This window comes from Triturus cristatus, chromosome 11 (assembly GCF_964204655.1).
Source record: "Triturus cristatus chromosome 11, aTriCri1.1, whole genome shotgun sequence".
Taxonomy (NCBI): Eukaryota; Metazoa; Chordata; class Amphibia; order Caudata; family Salamandridae; genus Triturus; species Triturus cristatus.
In genome coordinates this window covers 963,162,707-963,183,637 of record NC_140594.1, presented here as the reverse complement: position 1 = coordinate 963,183,637, position 20,931 = coordinate 963,162,707, and the positions used below count along the sequence as shown (strand labels likewise).

Sequence of the window (20,931 nt, the reverse complement as noted above, 5' to 3'; positions counted from 1 at the left end):
CTAAAATAAAGATCATGTTGTTCAACCTGCACAAATCCTATAGAGGGAATTTTCAGCTGAGTGGGGAGTGTTAGATTTGGGGGTCTCTAGTTGGCAGAGGTAGGTACCTTTGTCCAAGTAGGGGCCCTTGCGTCTAGTCAGGGTAAGGGGGCACACTCCTAAAATAACCCCTGCTCACCCCCTTGGTAGCTTGGCACAAGCAGACCGGCTTATCTCAGAGGCAGTGTGTAAAGCATTTGTGAACATATACAGTAACCAAGTGACAACACTACAGATGGACACCAGACAGGTTTTATATTAAAAATAAGTATTCTTTAGATAGACTTATCACAAGACCACAAACGACAAAAATCCACAATACTGTACTTAAAATGGTAGAATTAGCTTAGTTCTCTTAAGATGGTAAATGCGACACTCAGAGTTTAATGTACCTTAAGATGCGTAACGTAAGACAATGAAAGCGCTGCAAGGACGGTGATGCGTTGAAGATCTGGTGCAAAGAAACAAAGATGGTTCTTTCTTCTTGATGCAACAAGCTTTCTGGTGATGCGGCGGTGTCTGCTGCGACATCGATCCTCTTCTCCGGCGATGCAAGATGTTTCCACACGATGCGAGCTGCGACAGGCCCTGCAACATGCTTCCCAGGGATGCGGCGGCGTCTGCTGCGACATCGATCTTCTCTCCTGGCGATGCGAGATGTTTCCACACGATGCGAGCCGCGACAGGCCCTGCGACACGCTTCCCAGGGATGCAATGGCATCTGCTGCGATGTCGATCCTCTTCCCCGGCGAAGAGCCGCGACATGCCCTGCGACACGCTTCCTGGAGATGCAGCAGCATCTGATGTGACGTCGATCCTCTCCCCTGGCGATGCGAGGCACTTCGGTGGACCTGCGATGACTCACGATTCTTCTGCGACACGCTTCCCGGTGATGCGGCGGCATCTGCTGCGACGTCGATCCTTTTCTCTGGCGATGCGAGGCGCTTCGTGTTGTGAAGCGGCATCAGCAGTTTGGTGACACACTTCTTGCTCGTGAGTCGCACGTCCAGCTCCTTGAGACACACAGTCCCTCAGAAAGCCTCACAAAACAGCAGGCACTTCCAAAGAACTCTTGGGGAGCTGGTGGGTGAAGTCTGTTGTCCCTGAGACTTCAGCAGGAGGCAAGCTCTTTTCTCAAGCCCTTGGAGATCCTTCACAAGTTGAATAAAGTACACAAAGTTCCTTTTCTCCTCTCTTTGGCAGTCAGGCAACCACTGCAGGCCAATACCTCAAGCTTAGGGATAGTCTCTCCTCAGTCTCTCTGGTACTGCTCCTCAGCAAAAATGTCTTCTTGTTTCCCAAAGTGATCTAAAGTTCTTGGGTTTGGGTCCGAATATTTATACCCAGTTTCTCTTTGTTCTCTGAAGGCAGAGAAGCCTTTGCCTAGTCCAAACCAGTTCTGGTCAGCCCTGGAGCACTTTGTTGACAAGACTCCTTCTTTCCTTTCAGAGTGCAGGGCAGAGATATCAGACGCACCACAGGAGGTGGAGCCAGCATTGTGGAGGGAAGACACAGCCCTATTCAGGTCCCAGGTGCAACCCCTCCCACCCATCTAGATGCAGATGTCTCTATTCAGTCCTGTGCTGACTCACCCTGTCTCCTGGAATTTCCCCAGCCCCTGTCACTCAAACTCCAGACAAGGAATACACAGCCTAGCAGAGGCAGGTCTGGATGGTTAGACAAGAAAATACCTACTTTCTAAAAGTGGTATTTTCAAACACAGAATGTTAAAACCAACTTCACTAAAAGATGTATTTTATCATTCTGAGTTCCGGCATGCTAAACTCGAATTTCTATCATGTTCCCTGAGTCAGTTAGGATTATAAAATGTAATAATCAAACTGCCCATTCTGGCCTATGGGGAACAGGTAGCCTTGCAATAGTGAAACACGAAAATGGCTGTAATTCACTATTAGGACATGCCACACACACCAGGGCTTGTCCTTCCTTATACTTACAATGCACCCTGCCCCTGGGCTTACCATAGGGGTGTCTGATATGAAGAAAAGGGAAGGTTTAGGGACTGGCAAGTGGGTGCACTTGCCCAGTCAGCATGGCAGTACCAGACTGCACACAAGCTCTGCAATGGCAGGCCTTAGACACACTTTTATAGGCTGCTTCTGTGGGTGGCACAACCAGTGCTGCAAGCCCACCAGCAGCATTTGGATTACTAGCCCTGGGCACTCCTGGTGTACTGTACTAGGGTCTGTCAGGTAAACCAAACCAGTCAATCATGGAATCACTAATCCATACATCAATTTACAATAGGGAGCACTTGCACTGTGGCACTGGATAGCAGTGGCACAGTGCCCAAAGCATCTAACACCAGCAAAAACACATGAGGCAACAGCAAAAAATGGAACGGAGACCCACGCCAAGGTGCCAGGTCTAACAGGGAGTCCCTCCAGGTTGTAGGTAAATCCGACTACCTGGAGACTACTATCGATGAGAGCAGGCCATGAAAGCGTAGACAGAAAAGAGTGAGGCAGTTATCTTACACTCTGCCTCTGCCATTACTAAGAAATACAGGGCAACCACCCCTAAGTCAGCATCCCCAGGTATCGAGGTAGATAGGGCAAAGGCTCAGGCTGCTGCTCTATATGGTGCTAACGTCTGGGGTTCTTCTGATAATAAAGGCCTGATCAATAAGGAAAGCAATTTTTTGAGATCCCTATTTAGCCTTCCGCAGAGCACACCCTCCCTCCCACTTTTCTACAACAATAGACTAAAAATGATGGCTGCCTTAGCAGTGTTAAAACCGCTTCTCCATTGAGTGAGGCTGTGGTTGATTCCTGAGATTTTCCATTATAGTTTAGCGTTGGAGGACATCATGCACCATAGAAATGCTGCCCTCATCCCCTGGCTAAAACTTGTCAAATTGCATCTATTTGACTTGGGCTTAAGCAATTTTTGGAGTAACCCATCATCAATGGGGGCAGACACAAACAGAAGAGTTAAAACTGCCTTCTGGGATGAGAGAATAAGCAATCAATGCCAAAAAGCGAGCTCTGCGGGGTTGGTAGATACTTTTTTGGCCTGTAAAGTCCTCCCTACCAAGGAAGCCTACATGGACCAGATTCAAACACCTATGGGGCGAACATTGTACATTAAGTTCAGACTGGGAACACTTCATGTAAATAATTTCACACATAGACGGAAGTGTTGCCAAGCTAGTTACCCAAACTGCGATATTTGTAAACACGCAATTGAGGATGTTAAACATGTTCTCTTCATTTGTCCAGCTTATGTCAGACCAAGGCAGAGATTAATCAATCTGCTGTGCACTCTAACATAACATAACATAACATGTTTATTTGTAAAGCGCACGTTCACCACTAAGGGTATCTTGGCGCTGAATAACAGATGTTTATTGTTACCCAACTCAATGGTACTCATTTTATCGACCTCAGATGGATGAAAAGCTGAGTGGACCCGCCGGGATTTGAACCTGTGACCATGAGGTCGAACACAGGCCCCTGCAGCAGACGCATTAGTCCACTGAGCCACCAGACCCAGCTCTATGGGGTGTGAGGGCATACCGGGTGGCTTACTGTATTTTGAGAATGGACACTAGCCAGACAGTAGTATCTGGTGTTAGTCGATACTTCTACACAGTGTGGGTATATAGAGGAAAGCAGAGTTTGTTGCTTTAACTCTATACCTGCTTTTACTTTAGACCAGTTATCTTACTTGTGTCCCACGATGGCCGTAGGGTCCACGTGTGTTGATAGATGCAACACCGTATTTTGAATGGAAATGTGTTAGCTGCTGGATTTATTTATTCGATAAAGCCCTAGATGGACTGTGTCTGGGAACATATTGATTTTACTTGTTTTAACTGATTTTTCTACTTGTAAAAATAGTTTTATTATCTTAACCATTTGATCCAACTACAATATTTTGGATAATGTTATTATTTGTTTGTCCATAATGTTGTCATATGCTTCTATGGTTTAAAGAACCGTAATAAAGTTGAAAACTGAACCTGAACTGAAAGGGATCTTGGAAATTGTTACATATTCCAAATGCCAAATTTAGAGATGACCACGCAGCCATCTCTATACATCTGGCCTGGGGTTTCCTCAGGGCTGTACATACACACACTACGAATGTATTTACAGCCCTGAGGAAGCCCCAGGCCGGATGGCCATGTAAAGGGGTTAAACACGTGTTGGCTGTCTCTCACGCACTCTCATGCACAGAGTGAATATACCTTAAAGAAACTTCAAACAAAATGATCTTTTGTCTGACTGGAATTTTTTTTCCTGTATGAACTATAAAAAGAATCTTGCCCTTACAACCACTTTGAACCATATAATGGTGGGTGTGACTGTGTTTTGATGGTAGGTGTGCTGGTATTTGTAAAAGTGTATAATGATGGCTATCTGGGAATTTGCTTGTGGATGTATGGACATAAATTGGCACAGTGGGCGTGGGTGAATGGATGTGGCTGTTTGATGATCTGGTAGAGGGTGAGCGGCTGTATACTGGTGGTTGTGCAGTCATAATGGTGTGAAGGCAGGGATGGTTGGAATGGGCATTTGATGTCAAGTTTATTGGGGGTAACAAAAATATGGCTGATGTATGTACAGGCAGACTGCAAAACTGAGGGGCCAAATTGAGCACCATCTTCTTGCGGCCTGCCTGTCTTTTGTGATGCCACCTATGTACAAATAAATAATATTACAAAATGTTGATTCGACGAAAGGTGAAAAACAGTGTGTCTAATAAACACAAAATATGCAGATGGTTATTTGCTACACCCACAGTGAACAGTTGCAAAGAGGATGGTAGTCTCCAAGGGAGAACATAAAAAGATCCCTGCATTTGTTTGTCCAAACCGAAAACATTCTTTTAAAGCAGCCCACGTCCTTTAAAAGAACGGATGCTGCTTAAAAAAAATCCACTTTAGGACAGGTTTGCAAAGGAGTAGGTTTCCCGTGCACAGTTTCCCTTTAGGAAGCATGTAAGGCAGTCTCGAGAAAAGCTGACAACATGGAACTACTTTTCTTTTTTATGTTTCAGTTTTTCGTTAGAACTCCTTTGGAGTGCATGTCCAGCTTGTGCCAGGGCCTGAGTCCACTGGGTGATGGACTCAGTGAGGCCTATGTCGCAGCATGGTTGATGCGACAAGACGCAAACATACATACACAGTGTCTTAGTTCGGCTGCCAAACATTGTGCAGTCCGCGCCCATTTATTAACTTCCCTCCGGCCACGCCTGGCCAGAGGATGTCGTGCACTACACTTCTGGCAGCACTGGATAGCAGGACCGTTAACCTGCTACATCCCTCCTCAACTTGGTTCTAAAGAATACAGTTCAGAAAGGGTGACACACAAAGTCTCTGAGCTCCTGACTTGGTGAGGGATTTGGCAGGAGGTTGTATTGGTGTTGTTGAGAACGGCTGGGTGAGTCTACCTCGACCGCGGTCCCCCTACTTCTGCAGGTGGTGCAGGACTTTCAGATCTTTGATCCCTGGGGCTGGTTGGGATCTCAGCTTCTTCCATGTGTTAATTCCATCCCACATGCTTTAGCCTGTGAGTGAGTCTAGTATCCTTGCTTCGAAGTGAGCAAATCTGTAATTTTCAGTAAAAGCACCCCGCTCCGCGTCGTAGTGCAACCGCAACTAGATCAGTTTGTCCGGTCCTCGAGTACGAGTAGGTAGGAATAGTATCCCTGTGAGGTCAATTGAACATCATAGTCCAGGGGGCTTGCTGTGTTGTGCAGTGGGGCGTTCCTCTGTATTCTCGGAGGAACCACTGGAGATGGCGCACCGGATCGGTTTGTTCAACCACTGCACCTCAAATTGCCATTCTCAGTGTGCACATGAACCTCTCAGCTTCGCCACTGGCTTGAGGCCATGGGGGGGAAGGGTGATGCGCCCTGGTGGTGTAGCCCTAGTTGCGTGAGAAAGTCCTTGAACACAGCACCTTGGAAAGGTGGTCCCTTGTCAGTCTTGATTTCGGTGGGTAGGCAGAAGGTGGCAAACATTTTGTTCAGGACAGGGGCCATATGTGCAAATGCTGCTGATTCAACCACTTTTACGATGTGGTAGTTGGAGAAACTGTCAATTAGGACCATCGTTGTCTTCCCATCAGGGAAGCTTCTGAAACCAAGACTCAGCTGGGACCATGGGATAGTACGTGGACTTTCTGTGATTACGGGCCCTTGCCTTGCTGGAGGACTTGTCAATCGACATGCCAGGGATTGTCGGACGGTTTCCTCTTCGAGGTCCTTCAGTTTCGGAAACCCTACCTTCTCCCGTATGTGAGCCTTAATTTTCATGGTGCCCTGGTGTCCTCCATGCGCTAATAGTGTCATCTTGCGCTGTAGGGGGATCGGAAGCGACTGCCGGCACAGGGAAGCACGATGGGGTGGGGCACAGCAGGGGGGAAAGCCGACAGATGACAGAATAGGTATTATTAAATTAAACCTATTCTGTTGTCTGTCGAGTTCCCCCCACTCCCACCCCCATGGTTACCTGTGCCGGCTGCCGCTGGTGATCGGAATTACAATGCGGGATCCCCGCAGGAGTGTTCCGTCTTGAGTGGTGCTGAATTCATCCCGCACTCTCCACATCTTTATTAATGTCTCTCTCTGTCCAGACTGGACCAGTCATTGGCATCGATTAGAAAGTTCTGCCATGTTCTGCTGTGAACTGCAGTCGTCACCCGTTGTAGAAATGGGACAGACTGTGCTGCTTTGTTGATGTCACTCAGACTTAGAGCTTTGGGGCAAGAGGCCTGTGACACCATGTTGAGGTTTTTTCTTGACAGCCTCCTGGGTGTCAAGGCTTGTATACTCCAGTGGCACCAGGTGCCGTGAGAGGAAGTCTGCTGGGTTCTCAGCCTCTGGGCTGTAAACTACTTCCATCTGGTACTGCTGTAGCTGGATAGCCCACGTTTTGATCCTCAGCGAGGATGAGGAATCATCCTACGAAAAAGGGGAACAAGGGGATGATGGTATGTGATAAGTTTGAAGGGGTGACCCCTCACATACAGATGAAAGTGTCCACATGCCCACTTAATTGCATCCCTTTTGATCTGGGCATAACGTGCGTTCGGTCTTTGTCAGGGCATTACTGGCAAAGGCAAGCATTGTTCATCAGCCTGCCTCGTGTTCCTGGATTAGGTTGGACCCGAGCCTGACGGGGCTAGCATCTTCTAGTAATTCTGTGGGTTTTGCTAGATTGAAGTACGCCACAGTATTGTTGTTGAGAAGGGAGTCCTTGATCTTCTGGATCGCGTCCTCTTCCTTAGAAGCCCATGCCCACCGAACGTCTGTCTGAGGGGCTCTATGAGGGTGGCAAGTCCTGGAATGAATCTGCTGCAATAAGTAGCCATACTGAGGAAGCTGCGTACTTCAGAGACAGATTTCACCATCTGTGCTTGTTTGATAGTCTGTGATTTTCAGGGGTCCACTTGTATTCCCTCTTGCTTAAACATGTACCCGAAGAATTCAATGGATGGTTGAAAGAATGAGCACTTATCTCAGTGTAAAGTGACTCCATGCTCCCACAGGTGCTTCAATGTCACCCGGAGATGATGATGGTGTTCTGACGCCATGGGCGAATAAACAAGAATGTCATCACTGATGTTCATGAGGCCAGGCAGCCCAGACAGTACCTCTCGTATGGTGTTCTGGAAGACTTCAGCGGCTGACGATATGGCATATGTATCAGCGTAAGCCTAGGTGGGTGTTGAACATTGTAATGTATTGTTTTTTTTCAGCTTGAGGTAGCTAGTGATCTCCTTCTTTTAGATCTAGTTTAGAAAGCCAGATGGAGCCGCTGAGGTCTACAATGTCATCCATTGTAGGCGTGATGTGGCATTCTCGTGTGATGGCCCGGTTTGGGGGCCTCATGTCAATGCACAGATGTATTTTTCCAGGCTGCTTCGGTTTCTCTGCTATTACCATCGGGGAGACCCATGGTGTAGGCTTCGATACCTTCACAATCATGCCTTGTTTTTCGAGACTATCGAGCTCTTGTTCTACCAGAGGTCGCAGATGGAATGGGACACAGTGATGACGTTACGCCACTGGTGGAAATGTGGGGCTGATGTGCAGTTTGACAATTGGGGACTTGAGCCACCCTAACCCGGGGGGTTTCTTGCAAATGACACAAGTCTGCAGTGTGGCTTCCCACTTAGGTGTTGGCTTCTTTGTCGATGAGGTGGAACGTGGTAGTGATTTCGCGATCGTTGGACCGCACTGGCATGCTCATGCACCCTTGGAGAGGTCGAGGTGTCAGACTCCCATATACGAAGATCTTGGTTTTTGAAGGGCTTAGCAACGGTTTTGGTTGGAGTCGATTGTATTGCTGGACACCCATTATGTTGACTGATGTCCGGGGTCAATGAGGGCTTTGATTGCAGAGCCCGTGATGTAGATGACGCATGTATGCTGTGGCTGTCAACGCTGTTTCATTTCCCTCGCTGGGCCTGAACAGGATTCGCTTCATTGGCCATGATGTGCAGCACTGTGTTTTATTTGGCCTTTGAAGTTGTTGATCTCACCTCTTAATACAGTTTTTGTGTTTTTCCTACTTTATCTTAGACCAACAGTTGGTGGGGACAGTGAGGTCGTCTTGTGTGCCCCTGACTTTAATGTTATATTTTCCGTTTTATATACTTTCGTCTCTTTTGTCTTATCAGATCCCCTTTCTTTTCTGTGTCTCTGGGCCTGTGGCAGCAGGGGGCTTATGCTATGCGGAATAGGCAGGTACTCACAATGATGGCTCCGATCGGGCACTTCCTGCTTTTTTTTCCCTCTGTCTCCTGCTGCTCACTCTCCGTGTGGTGTTGCAGCTTCTCTCTCGCTGCAGGGGGCTTGTCTGCATTGATGCAGCACCGTGGCCACTTTGGGGCGATGATCGGCTGCAGCTGGGCCTTTGTCGAGGCTATACATGCATAGGGGCAGCATCTTCTGGGATACTGGCGCTAGGTTTTTAGTTGCTATTTACGGCATCTCCCGAGGTGCATGAGCACGCATCCCGCACTTGTCGCCAATGTGCTGGGGCATTAGGCCACTGGGTGACGGACTCAGTGAGGCCTATGTCGCAGCCCGGTTGACGTGACAAGACGTCTCACACACACACACACGGGTCTAAGTTTGGCTGCCGGACCACGTGCAGTCCACACTCCTTTATCAACTCCCCTCTGGCCACGCCTGGCCAGTGGATGTCGTGCACTACACTTCTGGCGGCACAGGATAGCAGGACGGCTAACCTGCTACACTGCTTCTTTCCGGTGTTATGTACACTCAGAGCTAGCTTGAGGTCTTCCCTCACTTCTCAAACTATACCCTCCTTTTCTCTGCCCTTACAGGCTGGAGATGCATGGCTCCTCTGCAGCACACCAGACTTCTGTTGGCAGACTTGGACATACGTGCGATGTTGTCTCGCAGCAATTCCCTGCAGCTCTTGCTACTTTCTTATCTCCCTTCACTGATGTCCTGCCATGCTCCATGCTGCCTACCACTATTGGCTTTGCCAATGTCGGATGTCTTCAAAAGGTGGCAGCATTGTCAAAGTCAATAGTGGGGACCGGTCACCTTAAAAGTATGAAAATATTTTTTTGACACTTTCAAAAAGTCTGCAGTGTTGAGTTGTCATGTTGTGTCATGCAGCGTATCGGTGATCTTGAAAGTATGAAAACTTTTTTTTCTATAATTCCAAGATGGCTGGTTGCCGCTTTTGGCTTTGCCAATACTGGCGCATTTTTAAATCATCCGGCATTAGCAAAGTCAATAGCAACAAATCCAGAGCACTTGCAAAGGGAGTCAATACATGCTTCTCCATTGTTTACTCCATAGCAAAAACAAGCATTATCCAGGGAAAATGACATCTCATAGCCTGGATGTTTCCTTCAGAAACGTCATGCTTTTCTTCCACCAGAAGTAACACTGAGGCACTAATTATGAGGGCTTCTTAATACAGCATCTTCACACTGATATTGAGCTATCTATTCTTAATGTCATGTTGGGTATTCAACTATCGGTTCCTAAATATTTGGCCTGATTGTCACTGTTGCTATCATCACTGCTCGATTATGTGTTGTACGACAATGGATCAGAAGATGACTACCATCTAATAATGAGTGGTGGATATTGATATCTTAGATCTATGAAATGGAATCTGCTATTTTCAAACCCAAGCAGAGGAAGGGGGTTCAGCGACTAAATGAGATCTGGCCGTTATTATTTTGAAAGTGATATCTGTATATTTTGATTCAGATGATATTCCTGCTTGGTAATTATTTGATGACATTTAATATTTATGGCATTAATTTCTTAACCCCCAACAAATATGACAGAAATACTTTAAGATTTGTAAATGTAGGGTCTGAGACCAAGTGTGGGCACTCTTTGCATGCACTTCTGTTGGAATTCCCTGAGAAAACTAATCCTGTGAGTAAGTTGGCACAGTAACGACTTCGTCAGAAGCCAAATTCACATTAAATTGTATTGGTGTAAAATATGCCATGGTGCAAGGAAAAAAGTATAACTACAACAATACCTTAGTGGTTGAGAAATAAAGCCAAAGGGTTGGCCCTGCCCTTCATTTGCCTAGATTGAATGGTGTGAATGAGCCTGCCATTGGCCTGGTCTTCACCCAGGCTCGTCCCATGCTGCGGGTGTCATGGGCTCTTTTTGTGTCCCAGCATGTAGGTGGGCTGGAGATGTTAATGTGGGAGACTTGTTGTCTTCTCAGCCCAACAAAGTATCAATTTTCCACAGCAGATTGAATTTGCATCCAGCGCTCTGGGATTCAGAGGCTTTTTTCTGTCCCAATATAGGCTGGAGTTACAGAGGACACAGGATTCCAGGAAACATAGTCTCCAGGTGCAACAAAGTTCTTCCTCTCCCCCAACAGATTGAATTAGCGTCCTGTACTGTGGGTGTCAGGGTCTCTCTTTATGTCCCAATAGGTGAACCGGCTGAAGTTACTAAAGCAGGGGGACTCCTGAATACAAAGTTTCTTCCTTTCCCCCAGTAGACTGTTTTAGCGTGATGTAATATTGTCAAAATGAAAATTTTGCCTAAGTGTCTTTATTTGTTTCAGGCTATCCCACTGTAAGTGCAAAAACAACAAGGTGGTGGATGTAATGCTTGAATTAACCTCAGCCACTGGCAATCACTCAGAGTCACATCCTAATCTGTAATTTTTTGCCAACCGTGTCATCTCAGTTTGGACCCAGACATTTGCAATCAATCTTGACGCTGCTCCTCATGGGAACAGTCCAGGTCGAACTACCAGGCCAGGTGCTCCCTAAACTGGAACACAGGCAACCTAGGACCAGTTTCGCCGTAGTTAGTGCTCTTCAGCCAGGTATGGCTTGGTTCCAGTGGCACAGTGAGACAGGGACCCTTGTCTGGGCATACCCGGAGCATTTAGGGTGGCAAATGCAAAAACAACAAGGTGATGGATGGAATGCTAGAATTAATCTCAGCCACTGGCAATCGATTGGGCCGCATCCCAATCCATCATTTTCTGCCCACCAAAAAAACGCAGTTTGGACCCAGCCATATGCAAATCAGTCTTGACCCTGCTCCTCATGAGAACAGTCCAGCCTGAACTGCCAGGCCAGGTCATCCCTGAATTGGAATACTAGCAACTAGTTCGGGTTCATCAGCTTGGTACAGCTTGGTTCCAGTGACACAGTGAGCACAAGCTAGGCAAAGAAGTGCTGTTTTTTGCCTTGTTTGTGCATGGAAAGTTTCGGAGTGATCCCTCAAACAGAGGCTGAGAAAAAGGGAGGGTCCCAAAAACATCCCTATTCATTTTTCCATAGGAACCCTTATACATAGCTACAGCCCAAACGCCTGAACAAATTTACACCAAATTTGGCAGAAAGCTAGATCTTGGTCCACAAAGCTTACTTTTTGTAATTTGGTGTAAATCCATTCAGTTTTTTTTAGCAACTCATGCTCAAAACCTTTGTACATATGCTAGCTCTGCAGACTCGTCAGATCTCAGTCGGAGATCTGATTCACTGTCAGCGGATTAACAAGGATGTGGTGGCTCCTATCTTAGGACTCGGGACTCAGCTCCCAAGCCTAAAAAGATAAAAGTAGATCTAAGGGGGCAGGGTAAGGATATCCTGCCTCCTAGACCTCGTGGCTCCTGCGCTAGTTAACACCTTCCTGTGTGGGGCAGGGCCCAACGAGCAGCGTAATCCATTATTTATTATTTAAGGAGTCAAGTACAAAACTAAATTCTAACAAAACATACCACATTGTATCACAAAAAGCATAAATAATTACATAAGAAATAGGCGGGAACCCAATATATAGTACTTTATACATTGATTTAAGCAGTGTCTCCTACTAATTAAATCAAACATTATATGGGTAGCTTGTGATATCGATGCTCTCGCATAGAAAGAATCAGATTAACAATAATACTTATAATGATAATATGTGTTGAGCACAATGGCAATCGATAGGGAAAAAGATGCACAAACTCAGAAGAACACTCATAGAGCCCAACGAGTAAATTACTTTCTTCTTTATAAATTCATGTAAAAGAAGGTGTAAGGTGCCCCAAATGTAATTAGAGCCTATATATACAAGTGACAAATTGTGACATACTTTAAGGTTTCCAAAATACAAAACGACCATTTAGACAGTAGACAATAATCACTTACAGCATTCCCTGACAATAATTAAGGCTGAGTTCATTGGTTCGTTTTATAACCGTGATGACGGCATTTCGACCTCTCATAGGGTAGGAGGTCTTATCAGGACCTTACAGTGAGGGACACCTGAAATCAGATAATGTAGGAAAAAGGGATCAGCGGTCTACGTAGAGTAGGAACGACAATGGTTGGGAAATGGCAGAAGGAGGGGCATACTCCATTACCTGGGTTTGGAACAGAACTCTATCAGATAAGAAAGGTGCACACCCATGAAAAAGTGACAAAAATGAGTTGTAGGGAGAAAAATTAACCAGGCGCTGTTTGAGAGGAGACAAACAATGACACATGGGGTGTTTAGCTGTGATGGATAAAGCCAATCTGAGAAACTGTCATGTGTAATATAGATAAATAAACTCGCCCCTGTAAGTGTTCCTTTTGTTCCTTCTTTACTATCCGCTTTCTCATCATGTGTAAATTATATATCCCTACAAAGAAAATTCCCTGGTCTGCTAAATGTGCAGATGGCCATGTATTTTTATTAACCATTTAAGAGCATACTAACTGATCTTTCCATTCCTTCCTTACTTTCTATCCACCATCAGCACGGACTACATTTCCGTTCTTTACTCCACAAACTAACATTTGTAATAGTGGATCTTGTGCTCAATAACATGTATATAAGAACACTCTATTTTCAAGCAAATTTGAACCTCCAAGCACTTAGTCTGCTGTGTGCACACCTGGATATGATATGTATGACCCAAAAACTTTTATAATCTATTATTATTAATGTCACTAACACAGAAGCACAGGAACTACTCACTGAGCTTTCGTTTACCTTTTAATAAGCCAGGTAATATATTTTAACTCTGGCTGATAACTTTCAATAAAAGCAACTTTATTACAAAAAACACCCGACTCACCGAGCAATATGGAATGCTAGATCGGCAATCCCGATCATAGAATGGCCTAGAGAATCGGTATTCTGGATTGCACGCTTGGTCTGGTGAGCCGACACAATCGGCTACCTTAACCATGCGCCGCGCACTGCAATCAAGTCAGTATCCCTGTGGAGGCAGACGGTAGCAGTCCTCGTCAGAGCGGCAAAGCTATTTGGCAACCGCAGACCCAACATTAAATGTCCCTTGATGATTTCTATCTATTATACAATCTTCACTTGCGGTAAGAGATCTCTATTAGAGTGGATATTGATAGCATTGAGTCCCTAACTACCAGCACCATAGACCGGTCCATTTGTTTAATTTTACCTCTCGTTTGATTTCTCAGAATGACTATACATATTTGGATTATTCTACTATACATAAGATGTGTAAATGAATAAACGCTGAAAAAAAACCTCACTTACAGGGGTGAGTTTATTTCTCCATATTACACATGACAGTTTCTCAGATTGGCTTTATCCACGGCAGCTAAACACCCCATGTACCATTTTTTGTCTCCTCTCAAAAAGCGCTCGGCTGAGCCCAAGGAAGTAATTTGAAACTGAGTAACTTTTTCACTGGTGTGCACCTTACTTATCTGATAGAGTACCATTCTAAACTCAGGTAATGGAGTATGTCTCTCCTTCTGCCATTTCTCAACCATTGTCGTTTCTGCTCTACCTAGATCACTGATCCCTTTTTCCTACATTATCTGATTTCAGGTGTCCCTCATTGTAAGGTCCTGATGAGACCTCCTACCCTATGAGAGGTTGAAAAGCCATCGACATGCCTAGAAAACGAACCAATATACTCAGCCTTCATCATTGTCACGGAAGGCTGTAAATGATTATTTTATACTGTCTAAATGGTCATTTTTGTATTGTGGAAACCTTCAAGTATGTCACAATTTGCCACTTATATATATAGGTTCAAATTTCACTTGGTACACCTTACACCTTTTACTTGAATTTATAAAGAAGAAAGTAATTTACTCTTTGGGCTCTATGAGTGTTCTTCTGAGTTTGTGCATCTTTTCCCCTATTGATTGCTATTGTGCTCAACAAATATTATCATTATAAGTATTATTGTCACTGTCTGATTGCTTCCACAGGTACCATTGTTTTTTTACATATAACTTATACCATGGTTCCCTGTGAGTTGGGTGATCCTTGTCTCTCCTGAAATCGCATAGAAAGAGCCATGTATAATGGTATCTAGATATAGGCGGTAATTGTAGGGACGTAAACTCTAGTCACTTTGCAATTTTTGGACTTGTATCTGCGAAAACACATTAACATAGTAATGCCCTTTTAAACGTGATAAGATGCCCTATTAATAATTTCATATTTCTTAAAATACCTGGTTATCTTCTGTCATCCTCATGGGTTCCTCATAGCAGGAATTACTAGAAGAAAACGTTAGGTAGTACTATAGTCAGAAATAATTAGGGTCTGTTGGCACCCTGTATTCAATGCATTCACTAGAGAAGAACTAACAAGTGAAGCATTTGTGCATAAATAAAAAAATAAGGTTGTACTCACCAACAATCAGCGTGATGCCCATGCTGAGGGAGCTAACCCACGCTGTCAAACCTCGACTTTGATTGAACTCCTCAAGCCACTCCATGTTTAATATTCCTAATGCCATCTGTGAGCCCATCACAAATATATGAATAAGGAAGGAGGAGAGGACAATCATCCAGGCCCATCCTCGGTCAATGCTAGGATTAAGCCTTCCTCTTTTCAAATTAACTTTTAAGTCATCTTCTGAGTCACCATCAATATCTTCACCGTTGGCGCCCATTTTTTCTTATAGTATTCTGCAACAAAAGTAGCAGACGATTACATTTAACATAGACTATAAAATGAAAGTGATGTTTTCATATATTTTGCTTTTCTAAAAACAACTCTATGTTTGCAAAGACGGGTGGGTGCATGGCCAACTCAAACAAACCAACTTTGTTCTCTTCTCATTTCTCCCGTGCTTTGCCTCCACCACTAAGGCTAGGCAGTTAAGTAATGTTCCTATGGGAATCCGTGCACTTCAAAATTACAGATCCCCATATAGGACACCTCCTGAAATGCATTGCATGCTACACAATGAATATGATGCATAGAAGAATGAATGTCATATGCATCAAAATAATTATGATACCTGGGAGAATGAATCTGACTTTTACAAGAACAAATAGGAAACATAGTGGAGTGAATATGCTACTTAGCGATTAATATGAATAGCACATACTCTGAATTGAATAACAGATATATTGAAATATTTATCAGTTATACTGAAATGAATATAGTCCTCACTGTAAACAATATAGCAAGCAATTAAATAAATACAATATGCAAAAAAAAAAGAATGGAACATTTCTTGAAATGACTGACAAATGCCCGAAGGAATTTGACACGCTGCAATGAATAGGACAGAATGAAATGAATATCAGCTACAACAGTGAATGTATTATATTCTGAAAAGAATATATTGTACAGTGAAAATAATATCATATACCTTAAAATGAACATTACATGTGTTGCAATGGCTATGAATTGCGTTGAAATTAACATTACCGAGATTGGAATGAATATGAGATATACGGAAATGAATAGGAGATCATTTAAAATTAATATAACTTGTGTTGAAATTAATAGAAGCCCCATTAAAATTAATTTGACATGACATAAAATGAATATGACCAACTCTGAAATTCTCACGGCATTAGTCAAAATGAATATGGCATGCATTGAAATTAATATGATACATTTTGAAATGGATATGACATAGGTTAAAATAGATATGGTGCATGGTAAATTTTATATATTCTTATTGTTAATATGATTATGACATTTGTTGAAACAAATATATCATTGATTGAGATGAATATGACACAAGTTAAAATGAGTATGACATGTTCCAGTATAAATATGAGCTTCATTCAAATGAATTTGATTTGAATCTAAAATGAATATGTGTAACGTTGACATTAACATGATATTTATCAAAATGAATCGGCCTTGCATTGAAAGTTGTATGATACACATTGGCATGAATATTATATGTGGTAAAATGGAGGCAACTTTTGTTAAAAAGAATTTAAAAAAATTTAATATGAATGTAACACCCATTGAAAGGAATATGACACATGCTAAAATGAATATGAAATGCGTTGAAATGATTATGAGCTCCATTGAAATTAATTCAAAAAGGGTTAAAATGCATGTGACAATACTAAATTTATTATGTTACTCTTTAAAATTAATATGGCATTATCCAAAATTAATATGCTACACATCAAAGTGAATATAACATGTTTTGAAATAATTATAACATATGTTGAAATTTGTATGGCCCACATTAAAATTAACATGTCAAGTGTTAATGTGATAAACATTGAAACCAATATAACAGAGAGCTTTAAAGGTCACACACTTTCTGACCAGCAGCAGTGAAGGGAGCAAATGCCCTCTCTGACCGACCATTGTTTAGGAATGTCCAGGACTAGCTGGGCCATCTCATTCCGAATAGTCTGAAGTCCATTAAGGGTGGAAATATTAATGGTTATGTACAGAGCATTACAGTAGTCAAGGCGTGCTGTAATGAGTGCAGTGTCTACCGCAACTCGGAGCTCAACGGGAATACAAGCAAATACCTTTTTTAACTTTTAATAATGTAGAAATATGAGCACATAATCCTCTTGGCCTGCCTGTCAAAGGCGAGGGAGGTGTCAAGAATCACAGTGGATTTGCATGGAGTGGAACAGCATTTAGTGGAGTAGCGTACAGTGGAGTGGGGTCGAGTGGAATACTATACAATGTAGTGGCACAGACTGGAGTTGCGTACAGTAAGTTAGTGCAGAGTGCAGTGGCAGAGTGGAGCGGCATACAGTGAAGTGGCATAGAGTGGAGTGGCGTACAGTGAATAGCGTAAATTGGAGTGGAGTACAGTGGGATGGCGTGGTGTGGAGTGCCATACAGTGGAGTGGCATAGGGTGGAATAGTGTACACTGTAGTGGCGGACAGTGGAATACCGTAAAGTGGAGTGATGTATAGTGGAATGGCATACAGTGGAATAGAGTGGAGTGGAGTATGGATGTAGTTGAAACGTAGCAGAAATGTAGATGCAAAACAATGAATGTATGAATTCAACAAGCAATGCAGGGCCACAAATGGTGGCCTTGCATTTCTTTGTGCATCTTACTTAAGTATTGTGTTGCCCATGCGTTACACAAGGGTAATGCAATATAATTTACACCTAGTATATAACTGTAACTTTACTGTATAGCTTGGGACATGACGGGGAAAAGGCAGTATATGATTGGCTAATGGCTGTCTTTAAAACATTATAAGGCAGCCATATCGTTTTGAATGCACTTTGGCTGTGTTCTAGGTAAAGGCCCTAGATATAGGTAACCAGTAGATTTTTGTCTTGTTCGGTCCCTGTTATCATTTTATTAAAGTGGTAATAGGAAGGGAAATTTTTTAATATCTTTTCCACAGATTTTTAAAAGAAGTTTCGGAAGTACCATGCTTCTACCTAGCAAGTATGTTTTCTTTAAATGTTTGTTATATTTTAAAAAATTGTAAGTAGCACAGTAATTTCTAGGTATTACTGCAGCACTGTGTAGACTTTTTAAAGAATGAAATATGTTAAAAATTGTAAATTCACCCTACTACACTATTTACGTGAGGTATAGTGTTTTACAGTATTTTTTCCAATTTTTGAAGGGAGGTGGGGTGAGGGTTAAGGAGACGGGTGTGATGAATGAAGGTTGATAAGTAAGTCATTGGGATAATGGAAATTGGATATAGGGATGAGTGATTAGGAATGTGGAATAAGAACAAAGCCATGAGGCGTGAGGGATTAGATAGTCCTAAAAATAGACAAGGTGATGAACATTTTAGGGCATCATCTTTTGTTAGTTTCACTCATCACACAAAGCAAAAAGAATAGATAAACAACAGGAGATATAGAATCAGGGAGTAGGGATAACAGCTGAGGAAGAAAGAAGGGAGTGTGTGGGAAGAAGAATGAGTGATGAGCATGGACTTTATTTGCCTCCTCTGCATCCAGGGGTCTCAAAGGAAGTGGCAGGAGTAGAAGGGAGCAAGCCAGAGGTCACAGCTGCAACCCTTCACTACATCCAAATGACGTCCATGGTGATGAGCTGCAAGAGATAAGGAGTGACTACTGAGGAATGAGGGAGGTGAGACATGGAAGATGGGTTATGAGGAAAGGGAGTGGCAGATAAGGCCTGTGAAGTTGATGTATGCCAGATAAGGTTTAAGGGATGAGGGCTGGAGTATGATGGTTGATGACTGAGGAATGAGGAGTGAGCAATGAGGATGTCTTGAAAGGGATAAGGTACTGCACATTTGAAGGATGGTGAGTAAGTAATGGTGGATGAGGAGTGAGAGATTAGAAGAATGAGAGAGAAAGTGTGAGGACTGAGGACTGAAGAATGATTTGTGATCTTTCAGTGACAGATGAAGAATGAGGGAACAGTGAGTCATGATTAGTGAGAAATATGGGGTGAATATCGAGAACTGTGTCATGAGGAGGGAGGGATAAGGATATACTACATGGTCAGGGTGATGGACATTTTAGGAAAACATCATTTGTTCAGTTTCCGTGTCATTGTTGAAGAGAGGATGAGTGAGCAGTAATGGATCGCTCTAGAGTAAGAACTCAGGGGCAAGAGTGTGGAATGAGGGGTGAAGAGTGAGGGAAGTGTCAGAGGGGTGGGTATCCATGAAAAGTCCTCCTTTCCCTTTCAGGTTCAAAAAATCACACATTACCTTGATGGACACTTTGTTACAGTGTCCGGAGCTTGGGAGGGCCGCTCTCTTAATGTGACCTCCTTATACATCCCCCCAAACTTCACTCGTCCACACTGACCGCTCTGAGCGCGCACCTGCTGAACTTGCCTGAGGGAGCCCTTTTATTGGGTGGTTATTGTAACGCTGCTTTGGCCGGAGAGATGGACCGTCTGCCACCCGACGTCCTGAGTCACAGGGGAAATTACTTTCGGAATTCTTAGAGGCCCTTGGTCTGATAGACGTGTGGTGCACTCTTCATCCTTTAGACCGACAATATACTTTACTCTCTGGGGTCCATGGGAGTCTGTCCCGCATTGATTACCTCTTCTGCCGGGCCCCTCAGCTTTCCATGTATGGTGACATCTCCTTCTTACCGAGGGGCATATCTGACCACTCACCGATCCTAGCACACTATGGTGGGGGAGCTTCAACCCGCCCACATCGAGAGATGGCCCTTAATGCATGGTATCTACGAGTTCCAGACATACAGGACAAGTTGATAAAGGCCACGTACGACTATTTTGCAGAAAACGATGGCTCCCTAGACTCCGACGTAACATTGTGGGAGGCGTACAGGATGGTGATTCGTGGGTGCGGGGTGGCAGCTGTGGCGGGCCATCGAAAGGAACAGGCTTGCAGTAAAGCAGCAGGAATATCTTGCACTTGCAAGTGAGGCAGCTAGGGCACACTACCGCGCGACACAACATAGGATTTACGAGACAGGCGATAAAGCTAGTAAACTACTGGCGTGGTTGGAATAGATGAGAGGCGGCCAATCGCTGGGTTGCCGAGATAGTTGCGCCGGATGGTGAGAGACGGAGTGACCGGGGCGGAATTGCGGAAATTTGAACTCCTGTATGTTCCCACATCTACCTCAACTCAGGAAGAGGCCGCTGATTTACTCTCTACCTTGCCCCTGCCACGCCTGGACCCCCAGGATGTAGCGGATCTTGATGCTCCTCTTGGCGCTGAGGAGGTGTCCAAAGCAATAGGGGCGCTGTGTTCCGGAAAAGCCATGGGTCCTAGTGGTGTCCCAATTGAATTGTACAAAGCGACCTCGCAGGTCCTGGCCCCATATCTCCTGCGAATGTACAATGAAAGCGTAGAGCTTGGGGGGTTGCCTGAGATACAGCGACTGGCAAATATTGTAGTTATACACAAAGAAGGAAAACCACGGGACCAATACGGCTCCTACCGACCAATCTCCCTTCTAGATCCAGAATTCAAAATCCTAGCTAGGCTCTTGGCCCTCCGCCTGTCGCCCCATTTACTTAAGTTGATCCACCCGGACCAGACCGGCTTTATGCCAACGTAAAAAAGAGCCCTAAATCTCTGCCGCCTTTACGGGGTGCTGGGCAGGTCCTCCACCATACAAGAGGACGCGATAATTGTGTACCTGGATGCCAAAATGGCGTTTGATATGATGGAATGGCCCTTTTTATTTGCCGCCCTGGAGTGGTACGGCTTTGGCCCAAGTTTTTGGGCTTGGATATGTTT

At 44.2% G+C, this 20,931-nt stretch overlaps 1 protein-coding gene across 3 annotated transcripts in view; it reads right to left on the bottom strand.

Annotated features, from left to right (window-relative positions):
- SLC16A14 (solute carrier family 16 member 14) overlaps positions 1-20,931 on the bottom strand; it is a 170,629-nt gene that overhangs the window by 63,132 nt on the left and 86,566 nt on the right. For all 3 annotated transcript variants that reach the window (XM_085634974.1, XM_085634975.1, XM_085634977.1), the window contains exon 2: positions 15,160-15,437. In XM_085634974.1, coding sequence (XP_085491100.1) covers positions 15,160-15,421 — 262 coding nt within the window. In that variant the 5' untranslated portion in view covers positions 15,422-15,437. The remainder of the gene's footprint in view (positions 1-15,159; positions 15,438-20,931) is intronic.